Below are 25,225 nucleotides of genomic sequence, written 5' to 3'. Positions count from 1 at the left end.
CTTACTAGGATATTCATCCCTTCCCCACAGCTGTGGTAAGGGATGTGGTAAGATCTAACAGGGGATATAGATGCATCCACTACAGGTGTTAATGAGTACAGATGATCCTTACTGGGAAGAGAATGGAAACTCTCCTCTTCTTTCCAGATTGTCCAGGAGCAGAGCACTTTTGTTTTGGCATCTGGGGACACTGTTTTGATTTGTCCCAGCAGAAGTTAATGCAAACAGACCTGGATCAGCAGTCCTAATGATTATACCTGCACTGTAACTTGCAACTTGACAAAAGCCATTGCTTTTTCAGAAAAACCTAATAAGAGAAGTTTGAGTTGAAATTGATTTATTTGTTTATTTTTATGTTTAACCATGTTACACTTGTTTTGATAATGTAGATTATGTTATCTTGAGCAGGAATTCTTGCATCATGTTCTGTGGGTCATGGAAACTTTCATGAACTGACTACAGTAACCAGCCTGCAAGCCTTCTCTTTTGGTTAGAATTGAGGCTGTGTTTCATGGAGCTTACATTTCAAAAGACTGTGATAATACCAAGCATACAGCAGTACAGTTAATGATAAAAAAAATGTGCCATAGCAGGTTTCTGTCCCTGACTGGTGTTTCAGTTATGGAAATGATCCAGTTAAATAGGAAACTGCCTACACTGACATTTAATTTATCGGTGATGTGCATCATACTGTGGGGATGTGTGTGAATTCAGAGTGGGTAAGGAATTTGGCTAGCACAGTTAGCACTGGATGCAGTGTACTTTTGTCTGTGATAACGAGAACCTGATGATTTTAAAGCACACTAAAATCTCTTTCAGTTATAGGTAGAGGGTTGCAAAAGAAGACGAGCCTAATGCAGCCAAAGAAACAGTGGTGTCCTGGACAAAATTGCCAGCTGTGTCCTGGTTTACTTGTCAAAATCCAGGGGTTAGATGACAAGTTTTGGTAGATCTCAAGCTATCCTTTTGTAACCAGTAGAAGTATACCACAGTGAGAACGCCTTGTAAAACACTGCAGATTACATTCATGGCACTTCACAGGAGCATTGATGATAATTGCACTTCAAATGGCTGCAGTGAAACCGTGGTTTCTTCCAGCCTTTCTGCTCGTAATGCTTTATTCCTAGGTCTGTGTCAGGAGCTGCCTTGCTTGAGAATATCAATAATATCTGTTACTCTCCATGCAACAAAGTTACTCTGCAAAAGCTGGTATAGGTACTGTGACTACTGTGTGGATTGTATCACATGTAAAATGAGCTTAGCTTCAACAGGATCCTAACTGTGCTTTTATGCCCTGAAATAACTGAGCAGTGGCTGCCAGGCCTCTGTTTCAGAAAGGTGGAGAGTGAGAACAGGGGCCAATGGGTAGCTGCTGCCTCCCTGCACAATGTCTGACCAAGTGAGTTTACACCAGGAGAGGCACTTGAGTGTCTGTTCCTCCACATGGCTCTTCATGGTCCGTGAAGCATGGATGGCAGTAGGCTCCTCGTGGTCCACAGGCTCTGTCCTTCCCCCTCCATCAGAGGAGAGAAACATTTTCAAAAGACTTGCTTCCTTGTTTAACTCCATCCCCCAACACAAGATCCCTTTGTTTAACTGGATTAAAAGGGAGAAGAAAGCTAAATAACTTGTCTAATTCCATTGGTAAACATGAAGCACTCATTGCTGTCATCACTGGACCTGGATTTCTAAAGGGTGATCTTTGGAGGGGAATTATCAGGTAACTGGTATGTTAAATGTACATTGGAATGAGAATATCTACGCATCCTGTTTCATCTGCTCGAGGCTTCCAACATGATCTGTGATTACAATTTTTCTTAGTTTCTTTGGATTACGGGGAAAGATGGCCTTGCCAGTTTTGAAGAATTTCTGGAGTTTTCTAGATTTCTATGTACATAAAAATCCAGACTTCTAACCTATAGCTGACATCCCTAATTCTTTGACTTGTCTTTTGCTTCAAAGCTGGGTGAAGCAGCCAACCTTTTGACTTTAAATGGTGGCGTGTTTCATTAAGGAAATTAACCAAATACTGGGTAGCAGGAAAATCATAAATTTTCTGGCAATATTGTTAAAAGCACAAAATTACGTGATAGCACAGTGTATCAGCCAGCCTTGAATCCTCAAGGAAGTCTTAGATAACAACAAAAAAGCTGTTCAGAACTGAAGCTCCCTTAAGCGTTCTGGGTCTTGGGAAGGATGTGTTTTGTGATCAGTCTACTGGAAGCATAACGAGGCAATGAGTATAACCATGATGAGAAAACAACGTGTGGAGGAGCAGCTTGCCTCATCTCCATTCTCACCACTGCCTTCTCCTGTCCCTGCCTAGGAACTGATTGGCAACTGTCATTGTTCCTTTTTCTCCAGCAGTGACACTGGGTTTATGTGAGTGTGAACAAATCTTAGCTCACTGAGATTTGATCTGTTGTCTCAATCTGCTTAATAGCCTTTGCTGGACTTAGGAAATACACGTAATCATGTTGGTCTGTTTGTGCTGCAGGAGAGGAATTGCAGAAGGGCAGAACCACAGCAGCTGGCCCTTACCTGGGAGCTGGAAAGGATTCAGCTCTGCGACTGCCTGTGACTGTTGACTTGTTTAAGCTGCAAGCTGCATTTCCAGCACCTAACTTTGACTCTCTTTTCATGAACAGTGCTTCTAACTGTTAAGATGGAAACTACTTGAGGCCAAACAAGTTATCCTTAACTTTTTGTTCAAAAGGTGTTACAAGTAATTGTTAGTAATGTAGCTAATTCCTAGACAGGACGTACTAACTGTGCATATGAAAATAATGCCTTTGAAAGATAACACTGTAGGACAATTCCTTTGAACCTAAGCCTTGTGCTAAGGCAGCTGATTCACATGTTGTTTTGAAACTCCGATAGTCTGTAGTAAGTAGATAGTTGCTCCTTTGTATTTAGTCAACGTCTTAATTTCTTCAAACCCTTGTCCAAAGTGCCTGTGTAGTGAATTTTGGTATGTTGGAAAAATCTCTTTATCCAAAAAGTTGAAGTCATTATTTAGTAAAATGTAATGGGTTTTTATATTTATATGTTGCAAATCTGAGCAAATCATCTAGCCTCTATCACATAAACTGCTGAGAACTTTAGTGAGTGCCTGGATACAACTTTCGTTTTTAAAGATTAATTTTATTTTCATAATATTTTTCAGCACAAAGAAACAAATACAGAAATACTGTGGTTTTAAGGTGAAAAATAAGTCAGTTGATACAGAATAGAGATTAAGTTTTGGTCTTTTTGTTAGGGTTTGGGGTGGGTTTTTTTGTTAGTTTTTTAAATAGAAGGACCTGTGTTCCACTGGTGTATCTGGGGTAGTTCATTATAGTAGGTACTACAATTCATGTAGACTAGTACAAGAAATTTGGTTTGTCCATTAACTAAGTCACAAATAGTACAATGTAGTATAGTTTAGAACAGTATTTTCTATCTATGAATAAAATAGATTATCAGCTAAGAATGGGAACTGCCTCGTGACCTTTTGTGTGACTCTCTTTCAGGCACCTTTTTGGGCATACATTCTGGGTGCATTAGGACTTTTTATCTACCAGTCTCTGGATGCCATAGATGGGAAGCAAGCCAGAAGAACGAACAGTAGTTCTCCTCTAGGAGAACTCTTTGATCATGGTTGCGACTCTATTTCCACAGGTAGCCTTAACCTACTGTTGTTACCCATTCTAGCTTTAAAAAACTTAACATTTTTCAAGAGTAGCTGATTAATCGCAGAATTGCTTAGAGTTAGAAAAGACCTCTGGAGATCATCTAGTCCAATCCCCTGCTCAGAGCAGGGTCAGCATGTTCCCTTCTTTTAGGATAACCTCATCTCCTGGTGTTGCAGCCAAGGCTGCCCCGACCTTTGAATCCCTGACCACTATCAGGGAAGATATTTCAGAAGTACCTTTGGCAGATGTTGGGTAATGTGTTCTGCTCTTACTTACTGTGCATCTTCACCTACAGTGTTCTTACAGTGAGCTAGATGGTAAACAAAGAATTCTGTGAGAGCATGTTTAGAGATTCTTTACTATAGGTAGCCTGTGTTTTCCAGTAGAATACAGGTGATGCCTCATAAAGGATTTTAAGGACCTAAAAGACTGATGCTGACATGTGAAACTAAGGCTTCTGCTTTAGGAATGAGGTACCAAAATAAGTTTGGTAACAGGGCATCCAGCCTGGCACATAAGAGAAGGATGATTTATACTCCTTAGCGTTGGGAGTCCTTAAAAAGTAAGCTTTGCTCAGTTTTGCTTTCTGTAACTTAGCTGCTGTTGGTGGCAATGCCTGTACTTCTGTAAAAGCTTAAGAGCTGAAACATTTGCTCAGGGAGTTGGAACACTGCCCAGAGAAGTGCAGCTACCACTTTCTCTGAGCTGGGCTTTTCTCTTGAAGCTGTCGGTGTTGCAAAGAACAGGCTTTGACAAGGCCAGCAGAAGGGAGAATGACCACTGTAGGCTTGGAAGAAAGGGAGTCCTGTGTTTAGGTCTGTCCTCCCAGGACTGTCCTTGAGGTTAGTTACACAGTGAAGTATCAGTCATATCATTACTTTGTTAAAGTGATATAAAATGCCTTGTGATTTTTTTTAATTTCTCTAAACTACAAGCAAAGAGGGTATATGACTAACATGTTCATTTCTGCTTTTCAGTTTTTGTTGTCCTTGGATCCTGCATAGCAATCCGACTAGGAACAAATCCTGACTGGTTGTTTTTCTGTTGTTTTGTGGGACTGTTCATGTTCTATACTGCTCACTGGCAGACATATGTATCAGGCATACTAAGGTTTGGAAAGTAAGTAGGTATCTTCAGAAGTATGTGTGACGTAATGTCAGAGACTGCTAGCTACTTGATTTCCATTTCTTCTTGTTTTTTGTCTTGCTGCCTTCCTCTTGCCTCCTTTTTCATGTCCCTCCCACCCTAGCAGAATTGTGTTTTACTTGGCAAGAACTTTAAAACCCTGCATAACACTGAGTAGAGGAATTGTTCTTTTAGCAGTTGATTTCAGCTATATGTGCTTGTTTGCATGTGTTTGGCTGTTTTGTCTGCAGATTTGTTCTCAGAATCCGTAGAAGCAAGCACCATGCAGGCTTGGGCCATAGAGGTCTTGCCTGCAGTGTAAGCAGGTGCTCTGTGTAGGAGTAGGGACAGAGCAAGTATCTACAGTACCTCCCTTTGTAATGTCCTAGCCACAGAACAGTTTCAGCCCAGGGGACTCTGAACCACGTTCATTTTGAGAGAAATTCCCTTGCCAGTAGGTTTCCCTTCCATAGACATCTCCAGACTTCCTTCAAATAACTCACTGCATCCATGGCATCCTTTGACAAGGAGCTCCTCAGATCTATGGCAGTGTTTGAAGAATTGCCCCAGGTTTATGTGGAGGCTTTGTTTTTAATCTGGCTCATACTGGCTTTGATGTCCTTTAGGTTTTGTGTTAGGTCACAGTTCTAGAGATTGCTGTTCATGACCTGGTAGAAATTTCATCTGCTCTCACTGCAGTGTAGGAGAAGGAGTCATGACATTCATGTAGAAGAAAACAATTTCAGTTTAATTTCAGTAGCTCCTAATAGCGTGGAGGTTGCTTACCTTCCTGCAGCTGTGGTGGCGCCTAGCTGTGCCGTTTTGCTGCTTTTGAACAATAAGCTGCATTCCAGTAAAGATTTCTGAAAAGAAGAAATGATTGGAGACTTCTGCAGCAGCAGATGGATAGATGAAGGCTGTCCTCCTGCTAATCCTGGTCACTTGTTACGTCACCTGCTTATTATAGTCCTGCTTAGCTCTGACCTGCAAAAAGCACCTTAGCAAATCTGAGCATCACTGGGCACACAGCCTTGTGATGGGCTGTCCTTACGTGCTGTTCAATATCTGTATCAAAAGAAAGCAGCCTCTGTGGTAACACTAAGAGCTCTGTTTTATTTGCTGATAGTATATTTTACCACAGAAACTGTAACTCTTCTACCTGCCCACCCATCCTGCTTTTATTAAAGGACATCTTGTGCTGTAAACAAAAATAGATGCTTTAGAATGATGGCTGAAATAGGATTATTTCCGTACATGACTGGACTACACTGAAGGGAGATGGATTGTGTCATGAGCTCTGAGACTCTGCATACATGGTTGCTTTACTGTGCCTTCCTTTCTTGCTTGAAATTTGAGAACGACTCCCTTACATCAGGAAGGTGCTGACACTCCCATACCACAGAAAAAATTCTTCCTTAAAAACTTAACAACTTCTATGTAAATATAGTGATAGTGCATAGTACAAGCAGTTTGGAATGGCCTGGTGTTCCATGCTTACTGTTTGAAGTTAAAAGGACACAACTTTTTCTTCAAGGTAACTTATTTCTGTTTAGTGGAAATAGGTCAGCGTTTTTTCAAGGCTTGCAATTTTATTTCTTTTAAGCATAGAGGTGAGAGTCTTAAGTGAAGGCATTAGTATATTGCTCTAAATATGATGATACAGAATAACATGGATGGAAGCTTTCACTGATGCTGATCCTGAATTAGCAGCAATAGATTTTAGAAGTCAAGTGATGGATGACAGAGTCCTAGTGCTGATGGCCAGGAAGGATCAGAGCAGCTGGGTACTCTCAGATTATGTAGAATACCTCATAGTGTCTGCTTAAAATCTCTGTACTCTGATCTGGGCTGTGTTGCAACCAACAGTCTGATCCTCTGTAAAAGTATCATAGAATGACAGAATCATATAATAGTTTGGGTCAGAATAGTTTGGGTAGGAAGATACCTTAAGCTCATCCAGTTCCAACCCCTGGCATGGGGAGGGACACTTTCTGCTAGACCAGGTTGCTCCAAGTCACATCCAACCTGCCCTTGAACACTGCCAGGGATGGGGGAGCCGCAGCTTCTCTGAGCAACCTGTTCCAGTGTCTCACCACCCTCAGAGTGAAAAATTTACCCTCAGAGTAGAATTTGTTCCTAATATCTAATCTAAATCTCCCCTCTTTCAGTTCAAAACCATTCCCCCTTGTCTCATCCCTACATGCCGTTGTGAAAGTCCCTCTCCAGCTTTCTTGTAGGCCCTTTTAGGTATTAAACTTTGGTATGAATGATTCAACTTGAAGTTTGAGCCTCCTCCCACTACCAGCAACAGCAAATGAAGTACAGCTTAGAGCTCTAGGTTTTACTAGTACAGAACACAACCTCTGAACACTTGCACCTGCATATGGATGCTTTTGTATGATATAACTGACAGGCTTAATGTGCAGCCACTGCAGTGCCTGTGCAGTTCTAACACCTCATCCCTGGCAGAAAGGGAGAAGCCCACTCTCAGCACCACTATCCCATTCTCCCCCTGCATAGTCTTTGGCACTTGACCCCAAGTTGGTTCATGACATGGGCAGAAGATGAAAACACTACCCAAGGCTACAAGCTGAACTGATGCACCTTATATTCTGAGGAGCACTGCAGCTACCACAAGTGAGAGAGCGCAGAGGTGTAGGAAGGAGAGGACGACCTATTGCCAGGGCTTTGAGCAGTGACGAGTACTCCAGCTTATCATATAGTTGCAGCTTAAACTTTGGCTCTTCTAAGACTGAGTCTGAAGCTTGTGATGAAATGTTGCTGTGATTATCAAGATCAGATAAATGTTTTCCATTAGCCAAGAGCTGATTCCTATTTCTCTTTAAAAATACACCATTTCCCATGCAAACAGATCATGTGCTAAGCAAGTAACAGTACACATTGACTTTGGTTATAATACCTTAAACCAGAAAATTTATTCTAATTGCTTGAAGAAATGTTGCATTTTAAACATCAGTTGTTACTGTGTGCTGCTGACTTCAGTAGAAAGATGAGGTATCTGTCTTAAAACCTTTGGTAGCATAAACAGTACCTTAGATGTGCATATTTTTTTATTTATTTTAAAGCTTTATTGAAAGTATCAAATTTTTTTCTCTCGAGCTTCTGCTTAACTTTTTTTTCTATATTCAGGTCTTCCCAAAACATTTCATCGATCAAATACAGTAATAAGGAACTGGCTGTCTTGTCTGAGAACAAAAAAGGTGGAATTCAGAGTGTAGACTTTAGAGGGCATACAAGGCCACCTATGTTAAAAATGTGTTCATGGAAATAAATAAGATCTCAGTCACACCTCCTCTAAAACTGGACAGATGCTCAGCTACCCGCTGCCTCAGTCCTCAAAATACTGCCCTTATGTTTTGCAGACTCTTATCTAGCAAGTTGTCATGATATGGCAGTTCAAAAAAAATCCCTTTTGCCCCTATGTGCTCTTTACAGTCCATACTTCTATATGATACAGTTTTAATGGAAATGTTTGATTGCATTTACTGTGAGCTTGCCTTAAATTTTGATGTCATACTTGCACATCAACAAGTCTGTAAATATCTACAAAAATTCTCAGTTAAGAATGTATACATTAAAGATTTCCCCCCTATTAAAAGTGTATGTAGCTTGCTCTAGGTAAAGGGTATAGATTTAATTTTAAATCTAAACCAGGGATGTGTGCTTCTGTATAGAGAAGCTTTCTCAGTCAAGGAAAATCATATTTTATATACAGATTGATGTAATCTGAAGTACTTTAAAGTACTTTAAAGTCACTTTTTTTATTCCCCCCCGCCCCCGCCTTACTTGCAGCAAAAAGACCTTTTATTTAACTAAATGTCTCTTTTTTTTCCTTCCTAGAATTGATGTAACTGAAGTTCAGATAGCCATAACAATGCTGCTCTTGACATCTGCATATGGTGGAACAGCAATATGGGACTATAAGGTGAGTTCATTAAGTATTCAGAGTTCCTGTTGAGTGTTCACAGTTCCTGTGGTATTTGAAGCTATCCTGTGTGAGTACGCTCAACACCTACTAGTTGTCTAATGTTCTGTTTCAGCTTATGTTACCCTTGAAGGTTATTTTTATGTTGGATATAATGGTGTGACTTCCTATTCACAAATTTATAGCTACATAGAGGAAAAAAGACCCCATCTGCCACATGCAAACTTCTGATTTGGAACTAGTACTCTGCAGATACTTATACTTTAACAACTGAGTTTTATTCTAGTTTTATTTCTTTTGTTTGTGACACACATTTCTGTTCACTTAAATGATTTATAGGATGCTTTATTTTAAATTTAAAGATTAAATGCTTTAATCCAACAAAATCATGGGATGAAGTTAAGGGGGTTTTAATTAACTAATCCATATTTACTTGCTGTTGGAAATGTACTGATTTTAACAGTTACGTCACAGCTAACATAAATGTAAATATCTGTATTTAAAGAATTTAATTCTGTCCAAAAGCTTCTCCCTGTCTCTGGCTTTTATTATTCTTTTTAAAGGTGACTTTAGTGGACAGCATCAAAAGTACATCAGACTGGCATCTTCATTCTTTGTAGGGTCTTTACTCAGAAATGTCTAGTTCTGTTTGGTCATAGTGCATGGAGGAGTTGAGACCATTCCATGCTATTGATAACCAGTGCAAATTAACCTAAATATAAGCCACCAAGTAATTCAAATTAATTCATGAGTTTCCTCAGCAATTTTGTTCCTTTTCTCATCCTGCAAGAGGCTTTTGTTCTGTTTTCAAACATCTTATTTTCATGTTGGAAAACAAAATAGGCGAATTGGACTCTAATGATTGTTGTTTGGTATTAAAATCTGTGGTAGTTATGCTGTATCTTAAAACAATCTATTCAAAAATATAGTCAATGGTTTCAGTTTATTACTACTTCTTTTTTTTTTTTAAATCCTCTGCTGCCTTTGGAAGTTTCCTTGAAACTGCAATTGATTCTGAAAGGTAACTGCTTAATTAAAATTTGGATCTGGAGACTGTTCTGAATGCAAAGATACAGCATACAAAGAACATGTACCAAAACACAAAGAAGGCAGATGGTGTTTGTGTTTCCTGTGGTTCATGAAACAGAAGGAACTGTCCTTCTACCCCCTCCCATGCTTCGCAATGCAGTAGTTTGTGTCATGTTTTTGCTTAGGTAGTAAAAATATTTGAAGACATTGTAAGGACGAACACAGTAAGATCTAGCTGGATTTTCAAGACCAGAACTTAAGTACTCAAAAGTTAAACATTACCAAAGAAATTTGTTGTCTCCTTAGTACGGAAACAAATTCCAAACACTGTCCTTCTGAGCAAGAATTCTAATAAAACAGTTGTTTAGTAGGTATCAGTAGTTTTTTTAATCACTTCTTAAAAAAGGTGTTACCCTTAACTTTTAATATTTTTCTCTTGTTTTTCCTGCTAAGGTCCCTTTGGTGGGCTTAGAATTGAAGTTCCTTGCAGTTTTTGGCATATTATGTGGAACAGCACTTTCTTCATTCAATTACTTCCGTGTCATCTTTGGTGGAGGAATTGGAAAGAACGGATCTACAATAGCAGTAAGTTGCTTTAAAAATCTGAATGAGGTTTGTATAGTATATGCCCATAATTTATTGCATTTTGTATCATCATAAGGGTTTTATTTAAGCATTTAAGCAGAGAAGCATATGAGTGTTGGATGTCATTATCTACCTTCTCTCTACGCATTACTGGATTTCTTCTGTCGCAGGAACCAGCAATGAATTTTCTTAGAAAATGGATTAGTGGTCACTGCAAAGGATACTAATAGTGTTTGTATAGTGCTCAAGGACTTTCCTTGAGCTTTGACAGCTCTGGTTTTGTTCAATAGGATTTGCAATACATGTAAAATGTGGACCTTACTGTGTGACTGAAGACTCAGAATGGGAATTTTCTTTCCATTTGTATTTCAGGGAACAAGTGTTCTTTCACCAGGCCTGCACATTGGACTACTTCTCACACTGGCCATTATGATCTATAAAAAGTCTACAACTCAGCTATTTGAAAAACATTCTTGCCTGTATGTCTTGACATTTGGGTTTGTGAATGCCAAAATCTCACAGAAGCTGGTGGTAAGGAATCTCGCTTCGGTCCTAAACCTCCTAAAACTAAACTGGCTCTTGGCTTAATGCTTACTGGATCAGTGGGTGCCGTGCAAGTTTTCCCATTCTGCTCTGACGCTATATTACCAGGTTCATTATGACCAAGACACTGAACTAGGTTCACACTCCTACAGAGAGATTATATATGACATTGATGCAAACACATACTTATTATTGAGTGTACTGGTTACAGCTTTCAATTTTAACCTACTCCTAGCAATACGCTGTCATCGTAACTCTGGTCCTTCAAGCCTTACTAACAGTGCTGTTTAGTTACCTGAAACAGGAATTTACCTTAATCATTAAAATGAAGAGATAAACTGTTTATCTCTTTTGTAATTAAAAACCTCATCAATGGATGAAAAAAAGATCTGCTTTACAACCTATTTTTTACTTGTGAAGATCATCATATAGCTCAAAGCTCCATCCAACCTGGCCTTCCAGAGATAGGGCAGTCACAACTTCTCTGGGCAGCCTGTCCCAGTGCTTTACCAGGATATGGTTGGTTTCTGGGCAAATACCAACTGATAATTCAGACAGCAGTTACCACTGATTGAAGTGCTTGATATTGATTGAATAACCTGGAAAGAGGCTGCTTGGTCCTTGGGAAAGAAACTGTTAGGGAGCATCAGCCCCTGAAGCATTTGTGAAGCCCTTGACCTGCCTGCTGATTGCCTCTTAAGAACAGTGGATAGCAGGCTGTTGCTGAGCAAGGGCGTCATGCCAGTTTGCTAGTAGTTAAACTGATCTTACAGGGATGCCTTTTGTGTCTCTTTTCTTTTACATAGGTGGCTTACATGACAAAAAGTAAAATCTGTCTTCAGGACACTGCATATATTGGGCCAGGACTTCTAGTTTTGGATCAGTACTTCAATAATTTCATTGATGAATATATTGTTCTATGGATAGCATTGGTAAGCATTTTGGTTTGTACTTTTCATTTGGCACATACTTAAAGGAATGGATTGAGAACTGTCTCTGCCATTTCTGACTTGCTCAGATCTCAGATGTTACTGCAGCAGGAGTGGCAGGATACCATGTAAACATGTACCTTGGGAGCTGACTGGCTTCCTTGGAAGAGAGATGTGAAAGTAAATCTACAGACATATCTTGTAATTATGCTTTAGTCCAGGTGGTTTCTTTAAAGTTATTCTGCAAACTGCAAACTAAACTTTGTTTACCAGACAGCACTTTGTTTAGTGCTGGGGTTTTGGGGCTTCATTTTTTTCTTCTAAACTAAACCACCCTGTATCTTTATGTTAAAATGCTGTTAAACTTGTCATTTGGATAGATTCTGATTACAGTACAGATGAATTTATAGTAGAGACAATTTTAAGAAATAATTAGATTTATTTTTTTTAACCTGTTCTGTTTTGTTCTTTTGAAGTTCATATCCTTGTTTGATATGCTGAGATATGCCACTGGTGTATGCCTGCAGATTGCTGCTCATCTTCATATACATGTCTTCAGAATTTCATCTCATCAAGCTCCTGAACAGGTTCAAAACCATAATGACTGATTAAATAGGTCGAGAACAAGAGAAGAAGCAGTTAGGGGAATGCTGAAGGAAGCAGCCGCTCTTTTTTGGGGAAGAGATTAAGCTTTTCAAGAAAATAGTTTTATGAGAAAGCTCACTCTATCCTAGACGTTATCAGGTGTTAAGAGTTACGAAGTACAAAGTCCTGTAGATTCTATTGTGATTGTTACTTTTGAACCAGGATGTATTTTTCCCCTGTGTTTACAGCATGAATACTGCATTTGAAACTCTTGCCATTTCCTGTTAGGTAACCTTAATTTTGTACTTCTGGTCTGGTGAATGCAGGCTGCAAACCAAGGTGCTACCAACCAGAATTCCAAGAGGAATTTAACTTTTCCCTAATCTTCTATTGTTAGTTTTTAAAGTCTTCTTGGAACTGCTGTGAAGTGGTAGTCAGGTAGCAGTGAATACTGTACTGCATTATTAAGACTGGTAAAATGAGGCATCTGTGAGGTAAAACTACTCATTAATCTCTGTTCCAGTATTTCTAAAGAAAAAGCTACTGGATCAGTAGGATGAAGGAGGTATAGCTCAGGAAAATTTTCTTCTATGTCAAAATACTATGAAGTACTATGAAGTTATGAGTGCCTTTAGGATCATGGATTCTCTAGTATCTAAGTACATAACCTACATGACTAAATACAATTTTAGCTCGTGTTTTCTTTCAAGGCCAGTTTCTGGTTTTTTGGTCCCAGTAAGGTTTGCCTCATTGTACTCCATCATTATCTAGACTATAGGTAGTTGTGTACTTTGGGGGCACTTACTTTACCTACCTTAACCTGCATCTGAAACTATACAAGTGAATGACCAAGTTTATTTATAAATGACTGTGACAATGCAGCCCACCCATATGTAACTCCTTCTGAAGTATATTTGCTATTGCTGTGTTCATCTACCTTATAATCTGTTCTGTAGCTGTCACTGTACATTATCCAAACAAAATTGCACGGAGCTAAACCCAAATGTATAGTAAAAACCTCCAAAACAGGAAGTCAGGCCCACTAGCAGCCTTTCTCTTTCCTTGAGAACAGACCCACTGGCTAACATAATGTGCCTAGCTAAAGGGCTGCTGTTGGCATTAGAGAAAAGCTGAGTGAAAGTAGCTTATCACCTGCACGAGCAAATCATGACTTGCATGCAAACCCTATAAGCTTAAACTCCTTTAAAAAGGTACGTTTTGAATATGATTTTTGTAAAAAGCTATTGAATGTGTCTGTTACCACTTTCAGTTGCTGTTATGTAGCTGGGCTGTGAGTTCATAAAGTCCTTCCTGAACTGTAAAATAGAGTGCTATGATTTGTTTTAAAAATATTACCACTGCAGCTTCCTAGTTGCACATTAATTCAGAAAGACTTCCTGAGGTGTTCAAGGAACTTTAAAAGTAGTATATTGTCTGCTAAATTTGGAGGGAATAAAATACCGTCTACCAAACTCCTGCCTAAGGATATGCTGATAGACTTGAGGGATAACTGTAACAGTTAATGCTAAAGGACCAGTACTCCAAGTGACTAATATCAATTCCAGATGAATCCTATTACTGCTGTTTGAGGCTGTGAAAGACATCTATACATGAACTTAGCCTGAGCCCAGCCCATGGGGAAATAGAAGATGGTAAAGACCAGTTCAGTTTTTCTGAACACTGTAAACAAAGTAACCACCTAAGGAAAATATATAGACGACTTTTTTTAGAGTGAGAAGGTTTGGGTCCCCAGAATGCTCAAAAATGTCATGCAGTAGTAGGTGTAAGTTTTAAGGATATGATTTAAGTATGTGGATGATAGGAAACTAATGCAGAAATCGGTCAGAAAACCAGAAACATGAGGCAATACTAACAAATAAAACCAGAAACATGAGGCAACACTAACAAACAACCTAGCACCAAGGATAGGAAGCAGGAAGTTTTAACTGTATTTCACAGCATCATCTAATTATCCTTAAAGGGCTGAGACTCAGCAGCACTGTTACAAAGCAGCAGTTACCTGTTACCTACCAGAGACTTCTGTGTTTGCTCCTTCTCTGAGTCCTAGCAGACACAGAACAAAGTCAGCTCCATACTGGTTGCTTGTTCAACTTCAGCTGCAACCTAACAGCTGAAGTTAGTGCATAAATTAGCCATCACTAATCTGGCTCCCAGAACTGGAGAACCATCATCAAATGGCTTGATTCTGAACTAAAAATACTAGAAGAATCTGTATGGACTGGTTTTGAAATACATTGTTACAAAAACATCACATTTGTGCGTGTGGGTGTGTGGATGGTTTTTGTTTTATCTACTATTGTATTAATCTAAGCATTAAATATGTTAGGAACTCCCTAATTTGTAAAGGTGGATATTCGGGCATAATGGGTTTCTGTGAAAACAAAACTGCATGCAAGCTAAGCTTTAATTTATACTGATCTACTGTAATGAGCTACATTGAAAGATAAATGCTTTATCCTTAAAACTTAGGCCTCCCTAAATAGCTAATCATTTGGAATTGCAAGAAGTAATATTCCAACTCAAAGGCTTGTAATAACTGGTACTAACTAAATGAGCTGAATTACTTCTAGTGGTGGTTCTACAAGAACTATACACCCCAATATGCACAATGTTTAATTATGCTTTCTTGAGCAGATGTAATATAAAACTGTGATACTCAGCTGTAATTCAACTGAAGAAACCTGCTTTTGAGACAAATTACAGCAGTTACTAAATCCCTTACTAGTACAAAGATATTACAATGCCTAGGCTAACAAGAGTTAACAAAATTTACTTTAATTTACCATAATACACATCACTGAACAATCTTACATGAACTACATCATACTCTGTGAACATTTATAACTGCTAAAAAGTCATCAGACTAAATTTTGAAACTATGAAAATCTTGAAGTCTGCAGCTTGTGAAAAATGCTTCTATTTGTACAATGTATCTAAAGGCCTAAAGTTATTGCTTAAAACCTGGGTAATGCATTTTTCATTAATTCTGCCCACTGTTACAATTTGTCATTATAAAAAGTGAAACAATTGAAACTCTTCAGTGCTATTGAAAGTAAGTATTCATCAGTTAAAGACTGGACAGACAGTCCAGACAGTTTGAGGTCTATATCGTGTTTCCCCCCTCCCCCCAAGTAATAAATTTACTAAGATACTTGTTTATAACATTATCAGACACAAGATTAGAACAATCCAGGAAAGCATTTAATAGAAACTTTAAAGCATTTAAATCTTAACATATTTCTCTATGGCTAATGCCTATACTTGTATCATGTTACTTAGGTACAAGTTGTTTCTCCATTGAGCCATCAGAATAACATGGACTGAAGAGACTTGCGAACAGTTGCCATCTCCTGCTGTTGCTGTTACAAGAAAAGGAGATAATACTGAACAAATGCCATATCAATATGATTCCTTTGAGCCAATTAAAAGAATGTCAAATGACTTTTTTATAGAATGTTCTATTTTTGCATTTAACTAAGTTTTTCATAGATCTGGTACTTACAGTGTCCATCATAATCTTCTTCTGCAACATAGTCATTTCTTTGCGGAGTTCATTTTGTACACCAGCTAGAAGATTTTCATTGCTCTTCTCCAGATCTTCCATGCTCTGAAGTTAAGGATAGTCTTAATTCAAAACTGTTCAATGTTAAAGGGTTAATTTCAAACAAATAAACCACTATTCAGACTACTACAGTTCAATTTTTTACAGCTGCAGTGCTCACTGATAGTTCAGTAGTTTGAACTTGACAGACAAATCATACATGACTTTGTATTCCCATCTGCATTCCTGTTTAAACAACATGGGACTGTAAAGGAAATGGTCCCCTCCACTCGGTACCTGTGAGGTCTCAGCTAGTTGTCCTGCATTTCAATAAAGATATGAGTTCTACAAGAAAAGATTAAGCAGACATCTGTCAGGAATGATAGGGTCTTGGTATTATGACAACCTTGGAGACTTGAAGTAAGGACTGTAAAACCCATTAAATTTCCATCTCTACAGACTTATGCCCAAATAAGCCAAGTAAAGGTCACTGGTTATCTTTCCCTCTGTACGTACAATTATGCCTAACTCTGTGTATGTGTGTAGCTGCATTTTCCTTGACTTGTATTTAGTTAAGCTTATTTGAGGCTTGATTTCTACCTTTTGATCTTCTTTGAAGAGAAGAATCAAAGTAATACTTGACCTTCTATTCACTTTTTAATCTTTGATGAAGACATTTTTGACATTTTGGGAGTTATAATTTATTAATCTTTCTGTAATATCCTCTGTATACTTCAACTATCTTAAACTAAGAGCTGTTCTATTTCAGATTTATTTTTATAAGCTACCCAACTTGAAAAAAACCCAAGCATATTTATCATAACTAACTGCAATTTCAAAAAGGGATCCAGTCAGGAAATTACTTGAACAGAAATTAAGGTTTGTCAGAAACTGGCAGACTTGAATCTGCCCCATGTACTAGTATATACTGGAGTCCACTCAGCTTGGCAGAAAAGAACCTGGGGTTCCTGGAGGACACAGGTGAAGCCAGCAGTGTGCCCTTACAGCAAAGGCAGCCAAAGAGCTCCTGGGCTGCATTAGGATGAGTGTTGTCAGGAGGCAAAGAGGGGTGGTCTTTTGACTCCAGCATTGGTGAGACCACATCTGGAGTACTGAGTCCAGTTCTGGGATCCCCAGGAGAAGAGACATGGACATACTGAACAGAACCCAACAAAGGGCCATGGAGATGATTAAGGGACAGGAGCAAATCTCTTACAAGAGCAGACTGAGAGAGCTGGAACTGTTCAACCTGGAGAAGACAAGGTTCAGGGGGAATCTTACCTACATACAGAAGTACCTGGAGGGGTAGGGAGGATGTGCAAAAAAGATTGAGCCAGGCTCTTGAGGTGCCCAGTGACAGCACCAGAGGCAATGGGCACAAACAGGAAGTTCCCACTGAACATCAGGAAACACTTTTTTACTGTGAGAGTGACTGATCACTGAACAGGCTGCCCAGACAGGCTGTGGAGTCTCCATCCTTGCAGATAACTCAAAAACTAGCTGGACAAAAGTCCTGAACAAGCAACTCTAGGAAACCCTGCTGAACCACCTGTGGGCTGGACCAGGTGACATCCAGGTCTCTTCCAACCTTGGCCCTTCAGTGCTTCTATGGTGCTGTGCCTCTGCATTTGTTACAAAAACAAATTCAGGGCACTTTTGCTCTCCTCACAGTTTAGATTTCTAATAGCTTACTTAGAAAAACTAGGGGTGGAAGGAAGTTCTGGGAACAAAGTGTTTGGTTCTTACTGTAAAGTTACAAGGAAACTTTTTCTTGCAAAGAAGTCAAACATTTTAGTAGTTATATTTTTGTTTGGTTTTTTTTTGTTTACCATCTAGTATATTAGTTACTTTGTTAAAAACAAAAAAATCACACCACAGTTGATTGGTATGAATCATGTCTTTGAAATACATTATCTCTGTAAGCACTATCCAAAAACAAACAAAAAAAAGGTGTTTGTAGGGAATCCCAGCAAATACAAAAATTATGCATAAAGCAAAGGAAAGTGAAATGGGTCTGATTACAAATCCATCCAGCTGGGCAAGTTTTCACCATAAAGCATTAATTCCATCAGATTCTTCCTGTTAACATTTTAGTGAATGCTTACCTTGCATACCAAGCTTACAGAAAGAGACAGCCTTTCTAATGAATGTTGCTTAGGAAGAGATGAAGGGACTTCTAACTGGGCAATTTTAACGGAATTACAATTTACTTTAAGAGTCACTTTCTTACATGAAGCAGCAATAGCTAGAAAGGTTAATGACAGAAAAAAATTGTTTTCTATTTCTCATGATGGGGGATGCACCTGCCAGCAGTAATAAAAGCCAAAGGAATTGCAGCCTACGCTGTATTTTTACTAGATTGTCAAGTTTCACTGGTTTAAATATATACGAAAAATCTAAGGGAATAATTAAGCCAAAATCTTGATGATTTAACTGACCTACATAACCTTTCAACTGGTACAAAGCCATATTCTGTTTAGAAAGTGTGCTCTGAGGGTTATGCCTAGATATTTGAAACAGGCGAGCCAATCAGAACCCTGTTAGAACACATTTAAGTAAATTATGATGCAATGTTTATGCATGTATAGAGAGAACAAGCTATATTCATAGCAAATACGGGAAAGATACCAACATGAATATTCAAGCAAGGCTATTATTTTCTTTAAATGAGCCTTAAATCTCTGTATATCATAAAGGCTGAACTCATACAGCTTTTTTAAGTGATACAATAAGGATCGACTGCCTTGTAAGAAGAAAACTTACTGTACCTTTAAGAACTGCTCATAAAGCTGCTTAATGGTTTTCAGTCTCTGACTTTGAACTATTCTTGCCTGTTGAAAAACTTTTTGTTGCTGACGAAGCATATTCTGAAGCAGAAGCAAAAGAAAAAACTAATGGCATTAGTTAGCCAAAAACACTTGGACAGCAACACTAATGGCATTTATCAGAATCAGAAATTATGTCTTCACTGGAAATGTGTGTCATGTAATAGAGATCTCTGCCTGAAGAGTTATCCTTGTTCTTATTAATGAAAGAAAGACTGAAGACTGGATTAAGCCCTGAGTTACCTCCTGAGGTCCCTTCCAACCTGAATTATCCCTGTGAGACACTATAAGGATTGCTATCCATCACAGTTCTTGAGGGTGTCCCTGGGAAATGTGTTGACTAGGGAAAAGCAAAACTTGCATGATGTTGCTGTATTTGTACTCCCAACGTTTGCAATTACATTCCATCATAATAGCTCCTACCCCTTTTCAATGATCAAATTCTCATACATTTACTATATACAGGCAATAGTTAGGGTTGGAAAGGGCCTTAAGATCATCTAGTTCCAACCCACCTGCCATGGGCAGGGACACCTCACACTAAACCAAGGCCTCATCCAACTTGGCCTTGAACACCGCCAAGGATGGAGCACTCACAACCTCCTTGGGCAACCCATTCCAGTGCCTCACCACCCTCACAGTAATTTCTTCCTTATATCCAATATATCCAATCTAAACTTCCCCTGTTTAAGTTTTAACCCGTTACCCCTTGTCCTGTCACTACAGTCCCTGATGAATAGTCCATCCCCAGCATCCTTGTAGGCCCCCTTCAGATACTGGAAGGCTGCTATGAGGACTCCACGCAGCCTTCTCTTCTCCAGGCTGAACAGCCCCAACTTTCTCAGCCTATCTTCACAGGGGAGGTGCTCCACTCCCCTGATCATCCTCGTGGCCCTCCTCTGGACTTGTTCCAATAGTTCCATGTCCTTTTTAAGAAGTGCATGTGAAAAGACAACTATTTTCCTTTACTCGTGTTTCCCAAACCCAAAGACTATGGATGCACAGGAACATCATACAACTTTCTTCTCCATAGTCTTGGCTTTTCTCAATCCATTCCTAGTCTACGGCATCACTAGTCGCCATTTATAAACTTGCAGTAAAGTTCATAATTGGCACCCCTCTTCACTTTCAAATACATTCCAAAACTTACATTTTCTTTGAGAGCCACCAAACTTGGAAGAATTTTTTTTATCAAGAGGCAAACAATCATATGGGGTTTCTTTAAACTACATAAAGTGGTTTTATATTTCATGAGTGTCTAAACAACAATATTCCCTCCTTCAGAAAATACCATGAAAGTCATGTTGGAAACCCACCGCTATTTTTTCTTCCTGTTCCTCTGCTTTCTGAACATCTACATCCCATTGCTGAAATAAAGTCAGGAACTGCTGGGAGAATTCATGGTTGAGCTTCTGCCTGTAAACACACACTTCCCGTAAGAATGACAAATGCTACGAAGAATTGCAAGGAAAGCTAAGGGTCAGCACACACACAAGGTAGAATAACAGGAGTTGGCACAGATTAAAACCCAGACTATTTTGACATCAGGCCCTAACAATACTGTACGCTTTGAAAAACTGAACTCACATACATACACATACAAACTGATTGAATGTGGGTTAAATACACATATACATATAGTAAGTATAGATATATTTACTGCATTTTTCTAACCCAACTACAGACCTTGGGTTTAACACATGAGTTTCTAATGAAAGAATTGATCAGCTCATTCTTTAGTTCATTCTACTCTAGTTTGTCAATGTAAGTTTCAAAAATATGTATGTAAAAACACCAAGACAGTTACAAGTATTGCTGGCTTCCAGTTATTAGCGGCCTCATTTTTCACTTTGCTTCACCTCTAACATCAGCTATAGTAATTAAATACGCCATTAGAGGAAAGAGGAATGTTATGTAGAGTGAAAATTATTTACAATGCTAAAATGGAAATTTTTGTTTGTTAAGCAGAATAGTATAAAAGTTTTACTGAATATTTCTCAGTTTTCAAGTTTAAACAAAAAAATTCCAAGTGAAGTGGAAAGAAAAAAAAACAACTATTGACCAGCAGGTCGAAGGAGGTGATCCTGCCCCTCTACTCTGCTCTCGTGAGACCTCACTTGGAGTATTGTGTGCAGTTCTGGTGTCCTCAACATAAAAAGGACATGGAACTGTTGGAACAAGTCCAGAGGAGGGCCACGAGGATGATCAGGGGACTGGAGCACCTCCCGTATGAAGATAGGCTGAGAAAGTTGGGGCTGTTCAGCCTGGAGAAGAGAAGGCTGCGTGGAGTCCTCATAGCAGCCTTCCAGTATCTGAAAGGGGCCTACAAGGATGCTGGGGAGGGACTATTCATTAGGGACTGTAGTGACAGGACAAGGGGTAATGGGTTCAAATTTAAACAGGGGAAGTTCAGATTAGATACAAGGCAGAAGTTATTTACTGAGAGGGTGGTGAGGCACTGGAATGGGTTGCCCAGGGAGGTGGTGAATGCTCCATCCTTGGCGGTGTTCAAGGCCAGGTTGGACAGAGCCTTGGGCAACGTGGTTTACTGGGAGGTGTCCCTGTGCATGGCAGAGAGGCTGGAACTATATGATCTTAAGGTCCTTTCCAACCCTAACTATTCTATGATTCTATGACTGTTTAAAGGACAAAAGTAACATCAAAGGCCATTTTCCATAAAGACAAAACACAAGTAAACCCAGCTCTTTAAGGCATCTTGCTGTCAAAATTCCAAATTTTAACTTTCCCTATACAAAGGAGAAAGCACTATGCAGTAATTGTCTAATTACTGTCAGTTTAACCAAGTGAACACAACTGGAGGCAGCAGAAACAGAGGACCTGAGCAAATCATTTAACTAGCAGATACATTGTTTGCTATTTAATTGCAAGATGCACCAACTAGCCATGCTGTAACACAAAGGGAACTTGATTTCACAGGTTTGAAAAACAAGGGTGTTACCTTTGCTCCTGCTGTGTTTTCCAAACGTGTTCAATCTTCTGGTTACTGGTTTTTAGTGAGGCTTTTGTATACATTTCTAATCTTTTCCTCTTAGCTAAGAGAGCCTTGTTTATGTCCGCTAAAAATCAAAGAATATTTACAACTTAAGCCTACTGAGATACATTGGGCCTTTTATCAAAAATGCTGATGAGTTACACTTTGGAAAAGAGAACAAAGTGTGTTCTGATGCAAAGAAGCTAATGTGATCTGGGTGCTGCTGTGTTTTAGGTGTCCCTCCACCTGATGTTGGCAGTGCTGAAAGTGCTACTTCCCTTAGTCCCCTGTACGCTCTAACCAACACTTGGCCTTTGGAGTTGCAACTGCTCATTACCCAGCCCCACCAAATACTCGAGGATCTGCTTCAAGCCCCACCTCTCTCAGGGGCCCCACCAATTAGAACCTACCATCCTGTGATTCAGCTTTTGCTTCTTTATTCTGAAGGTGCAGAGTACAGACTACTCTCTCATTCTGTACCACAACTACTGCTAAAATTCCTTGTCTAAAATGAAAACTACTTTTTCTATTTTGCTGCTTATATTGAAATTTACATGTTCCTTATTTCCCACTCATGTCTTGCAATCCCCAGTCCCTTCTACATTGTTTTAACAAAAAGATGAGTAAGAACTACAGTTCTTACTCACATTGTCCCTTTTCTCTACAATATAATCACTACTTCTTAAACGTCACCTTAAAATTGGAATTGATAATCAAAAGCATTTTTTCCTTTGTAATTACCTACACTAGTATATTTCACTTTATATGTTGTTATTCCCACATTTTCTTTCTCTTTGCTCTTAGATATAACTTTTTTTTTCCTGAAAACCATATTTTTTCAGAAATGATGAAAAATGCTATGAAGACTGGTCATTTGATGCATATCTTAGAACTTATTTTATAGTAAGGAATTTCTGCCCGTTCTGCAACTTAAATATGAATTGGCTTTTAATTTATTGGAATGTGAATGTACTTACCTCCAAATCTTTCCAGCATATTCTGTACTTCACCCCTACAAAACAGTGTTTAAAATTTTTATTTGCCCATTTTCTGACTTTAGAATAAGACATGCTATATATTAAACCTTGTTTTTATTCCCATGCCTATTACTTGTGAGCAGCGAAAGGGCTGCTACTGAAAAATGGACTTCCTTTTCTTCTCCTGTGACAGGTCTCTTTTTTAGATCAATCTGATTTAAAAAAAAATAAATTACTAATCTATTAACCTACTCCCCTGTAAAAAGGCAGTATTAGGTATTTCAAGTGTCTTGAGTAAAGGAGGATGGTAAATAAAATTGAGCATTCTCTACATGAAAAGTATTTGGAACATCAAATGAAAACAAGTCCATCATAGTTATCATGACTGGCACAGTAAGAAAAATCCAAGACAAATAATAACAGGGTTGTTTCTACAACATCTTTAAGATGATGACACCAGTGTGTAAGACACTGGTACAATAGCTGACAAGTCCAAAAAGGGACATGGTGGGTAAAGAAAATGTTTATCTTTGTCTTATATCATCTTCTCCACAGGATGTCACTTCTTTTTTACTCTTCAAAAAGGAAAAAAAGAGGATCTTCAACTCAACAGCTATAACCTTGTTAAAAAATATTTCAACATACACCTTTTTTTACATTACTGCCCATAAATATTGCATTTCATAAGAGTTATCTGTAAATAGAATGTATTTTTCATGCAACAGTTGGATTAAAGTACTGTTAGTATGTTCTGACAACTAAGATGGGGGGAGAAAATTAATGAAATTATCAGCAACCTGTGATAAAACTTAAATCGTCTTCTGAAGGAAACAAGAATTTTAAGAATTCTCATAATTATATAATTTTTTTATGCATGTCCAAAAGTGTCTACAAAGAATCTGCAAAATTACTCATTTTAAAGTATTCCTTTTCTTTTTAACCTACAACTACTGTGCTATCTGTAACCTGAGTTTTGAATCAAATACCACAAAGGACATAATGAATAACCAAAATCAGTATCTATTTAAGACTTGCTTACTTTGAAATAAAAACCAAAACAAACAAAAAAATCCTAATAATCCTTACCCTACATCATCTGGAACCACATGAGTAGTCACCAAAGGTCTTTTCTTTCCATGCTTGTCCATTACTGGTGTTTCACCTTAATACAGATTTTAAAAAGATTTACAAAAATATCTTATAATTTGTTGAGATTATTTGAATTATTAAAAGTGTAGTTACTTTTCTGTAATGCCACTTCTATGAATATGGATCTCAGTTGCCATCCATAACACATGCAGCTCCTAAAATTTGAATCTGGATTTGACATGGTGGTGAATTATTCTGCAAGGCTAGATTTGAGCTGGCACTGCCTTGAGTTTCTCTGGGCTGATACCAACCAGTTGTAGTTTCTTTGTCCACAACTACACAATTACCCCTGACTCATAATGTAACAATCATCAGAAAGGTAAAATAATCTAAAAATTAAAAAATACTTATCTGTAAGAATTTCATGTTACTGTAAAATATGCATTGAGATTATGTAGTCTGACATTTAAAAAAAAATAAAATCACAAACAGATATTTATCTTCTTTCAAAAATGAAAAAAAATCCTTTGCTGTCAGATTTCTATTAATGACTTGGGAGACATTTAGTCTGAATGAAGGAAGAAGGGGAGAAATTATGAGAAACAAACACAGAGATAACTGCTGAAAGACAAAAATCCAGAAACAGTTACATCAAACTTTACAAAAACCTATCATATGATGAGTGGGAAGTGAGTTTTTAAGAAAAATCCACTTTTTTATGAGACACTTCCTCAAAACTAAACAAGAATCTGTTGATGAGTTTTCTTTTTTTCTTCAGCTTTATATGCTTTCTCTTTCTTTTCTTCAGCTCAGATTCCTCATGAAGTACTCCTAACCCTGCCAGCATTAAGACTCCAACTACCCTACCCAACTCAGCACTCCATAGAAGCTGAGCTCGTCTGTTCAATCCTCACCTCACAATGCTCTAGGCAGCCAGGTGATAGAAGGATATGGCATTAAAATAAAGTAACAAAATGACGTAACAAAATCCTACCCTTAAAGACTCCACTCATGATTTTAAGACATTAATAGTGCAATAGACAGTGCTATTCTACTTTGTTCTCTTCAAAATTCTAGTAAAATTATATACTAGGAGGTCAATTGGCAATAGGTTCATAATAAACATGAACCATGCTTACACAGACACTCGCTAACACAGAAGTCTCTTCATTCATAGTTAGAAATACTATGAACTTCAAGTTAAAAAAAGAATACTAAAAAATTACATAAACACCTTCTCTAATATCTTCCTCCGATCCACTCAGCTCTTTTCTTTCCTCCTGAAAGTCATAGGCAGGTATGGCTTGATCTTCCTGTGCTGGTTTACTAGCTTTTCCTCCATGCTTTCTTCCTGATGGAGCCAT

General features: G+C 38.4%; 2 protein-coding genes across 2 annotated transcripts in view; one reads left to right on the top strand and one right to left on the bottom strand.

The window, feature by feature from the left end:
- The window catches only part of CHPT1 (choline phosphotransferase 1), a gene marked incomplete at both ends in the record, with an annotated part of 20,877 nt that extends 5,116 nt beyond the window's left edge, over positions 1–15,761 (top strand). The window contains 8 exons of the mRNA XM_080624014.1: positions 3,513–3,660; positions 4,652–4,793; positions 8,661–8,745; positions 10,228–10,359; positions 10,732–10,890; positions 11,709–11,834; positions 12,308–12,418; positions 15,717–15,761. Coding sequence (XP_080480140.1) covers positions 3,513–3,660; positions 4,652–4,793; positions 8,661–8,745; positions 10,228–10,359; positions 10,732–10,890; positions 11,709–11,834; positions 12,308–12,418; positions 15,717–15,761 — 948 coding nt within the window. The remainder of the gene's footprint in view (positions 1–3,512; positions 3,661–4,651; positions 4,794–8,660; positions 8,746–10,227; positions 10,360–10,731; positions 10,891–11,708; positions 11,835–12,307; positions 12,419–15,716) is intronic.
- On the bottom strand, positions 15,743–25,225 carry SYCP3 (synaptonemal complex protein 3; the record flags this gene model as incomplete). The annotated part of the gene is made up of 8 exons (XM_080624025.1): positions 15,743–15,796; positions 15,940–16,044; positions 18,747–18,845; positions 20,120–20,219; positions 21,763–21,880; positions 22,773–22,807; positions 23,859–23,934; positions 25,096–25,225. The coding sequence occupies 8 exons, from the start codon at positions 25,223–25,225 to the stop codon at positions 15,743–15,745; spliced, it is 717 nt and encodes a 238-aa protein (XP_080480151.1).

The sequence above is a fragment of the Psittacula echo genome (genome assembly GCF_963264785.1).
Source record: "Psittacula echo genome assembly, chromosome: 1".
Classification (NCBI taxonomy): Eukaryota; Metazoa; Chordata; class Aves; order Psittaciformes; family Psittacidae; genus Psittacula; species Psittacula echo.
This window is presented reverse-complemented; position numbering and strand designations above follow the sequence as displayed.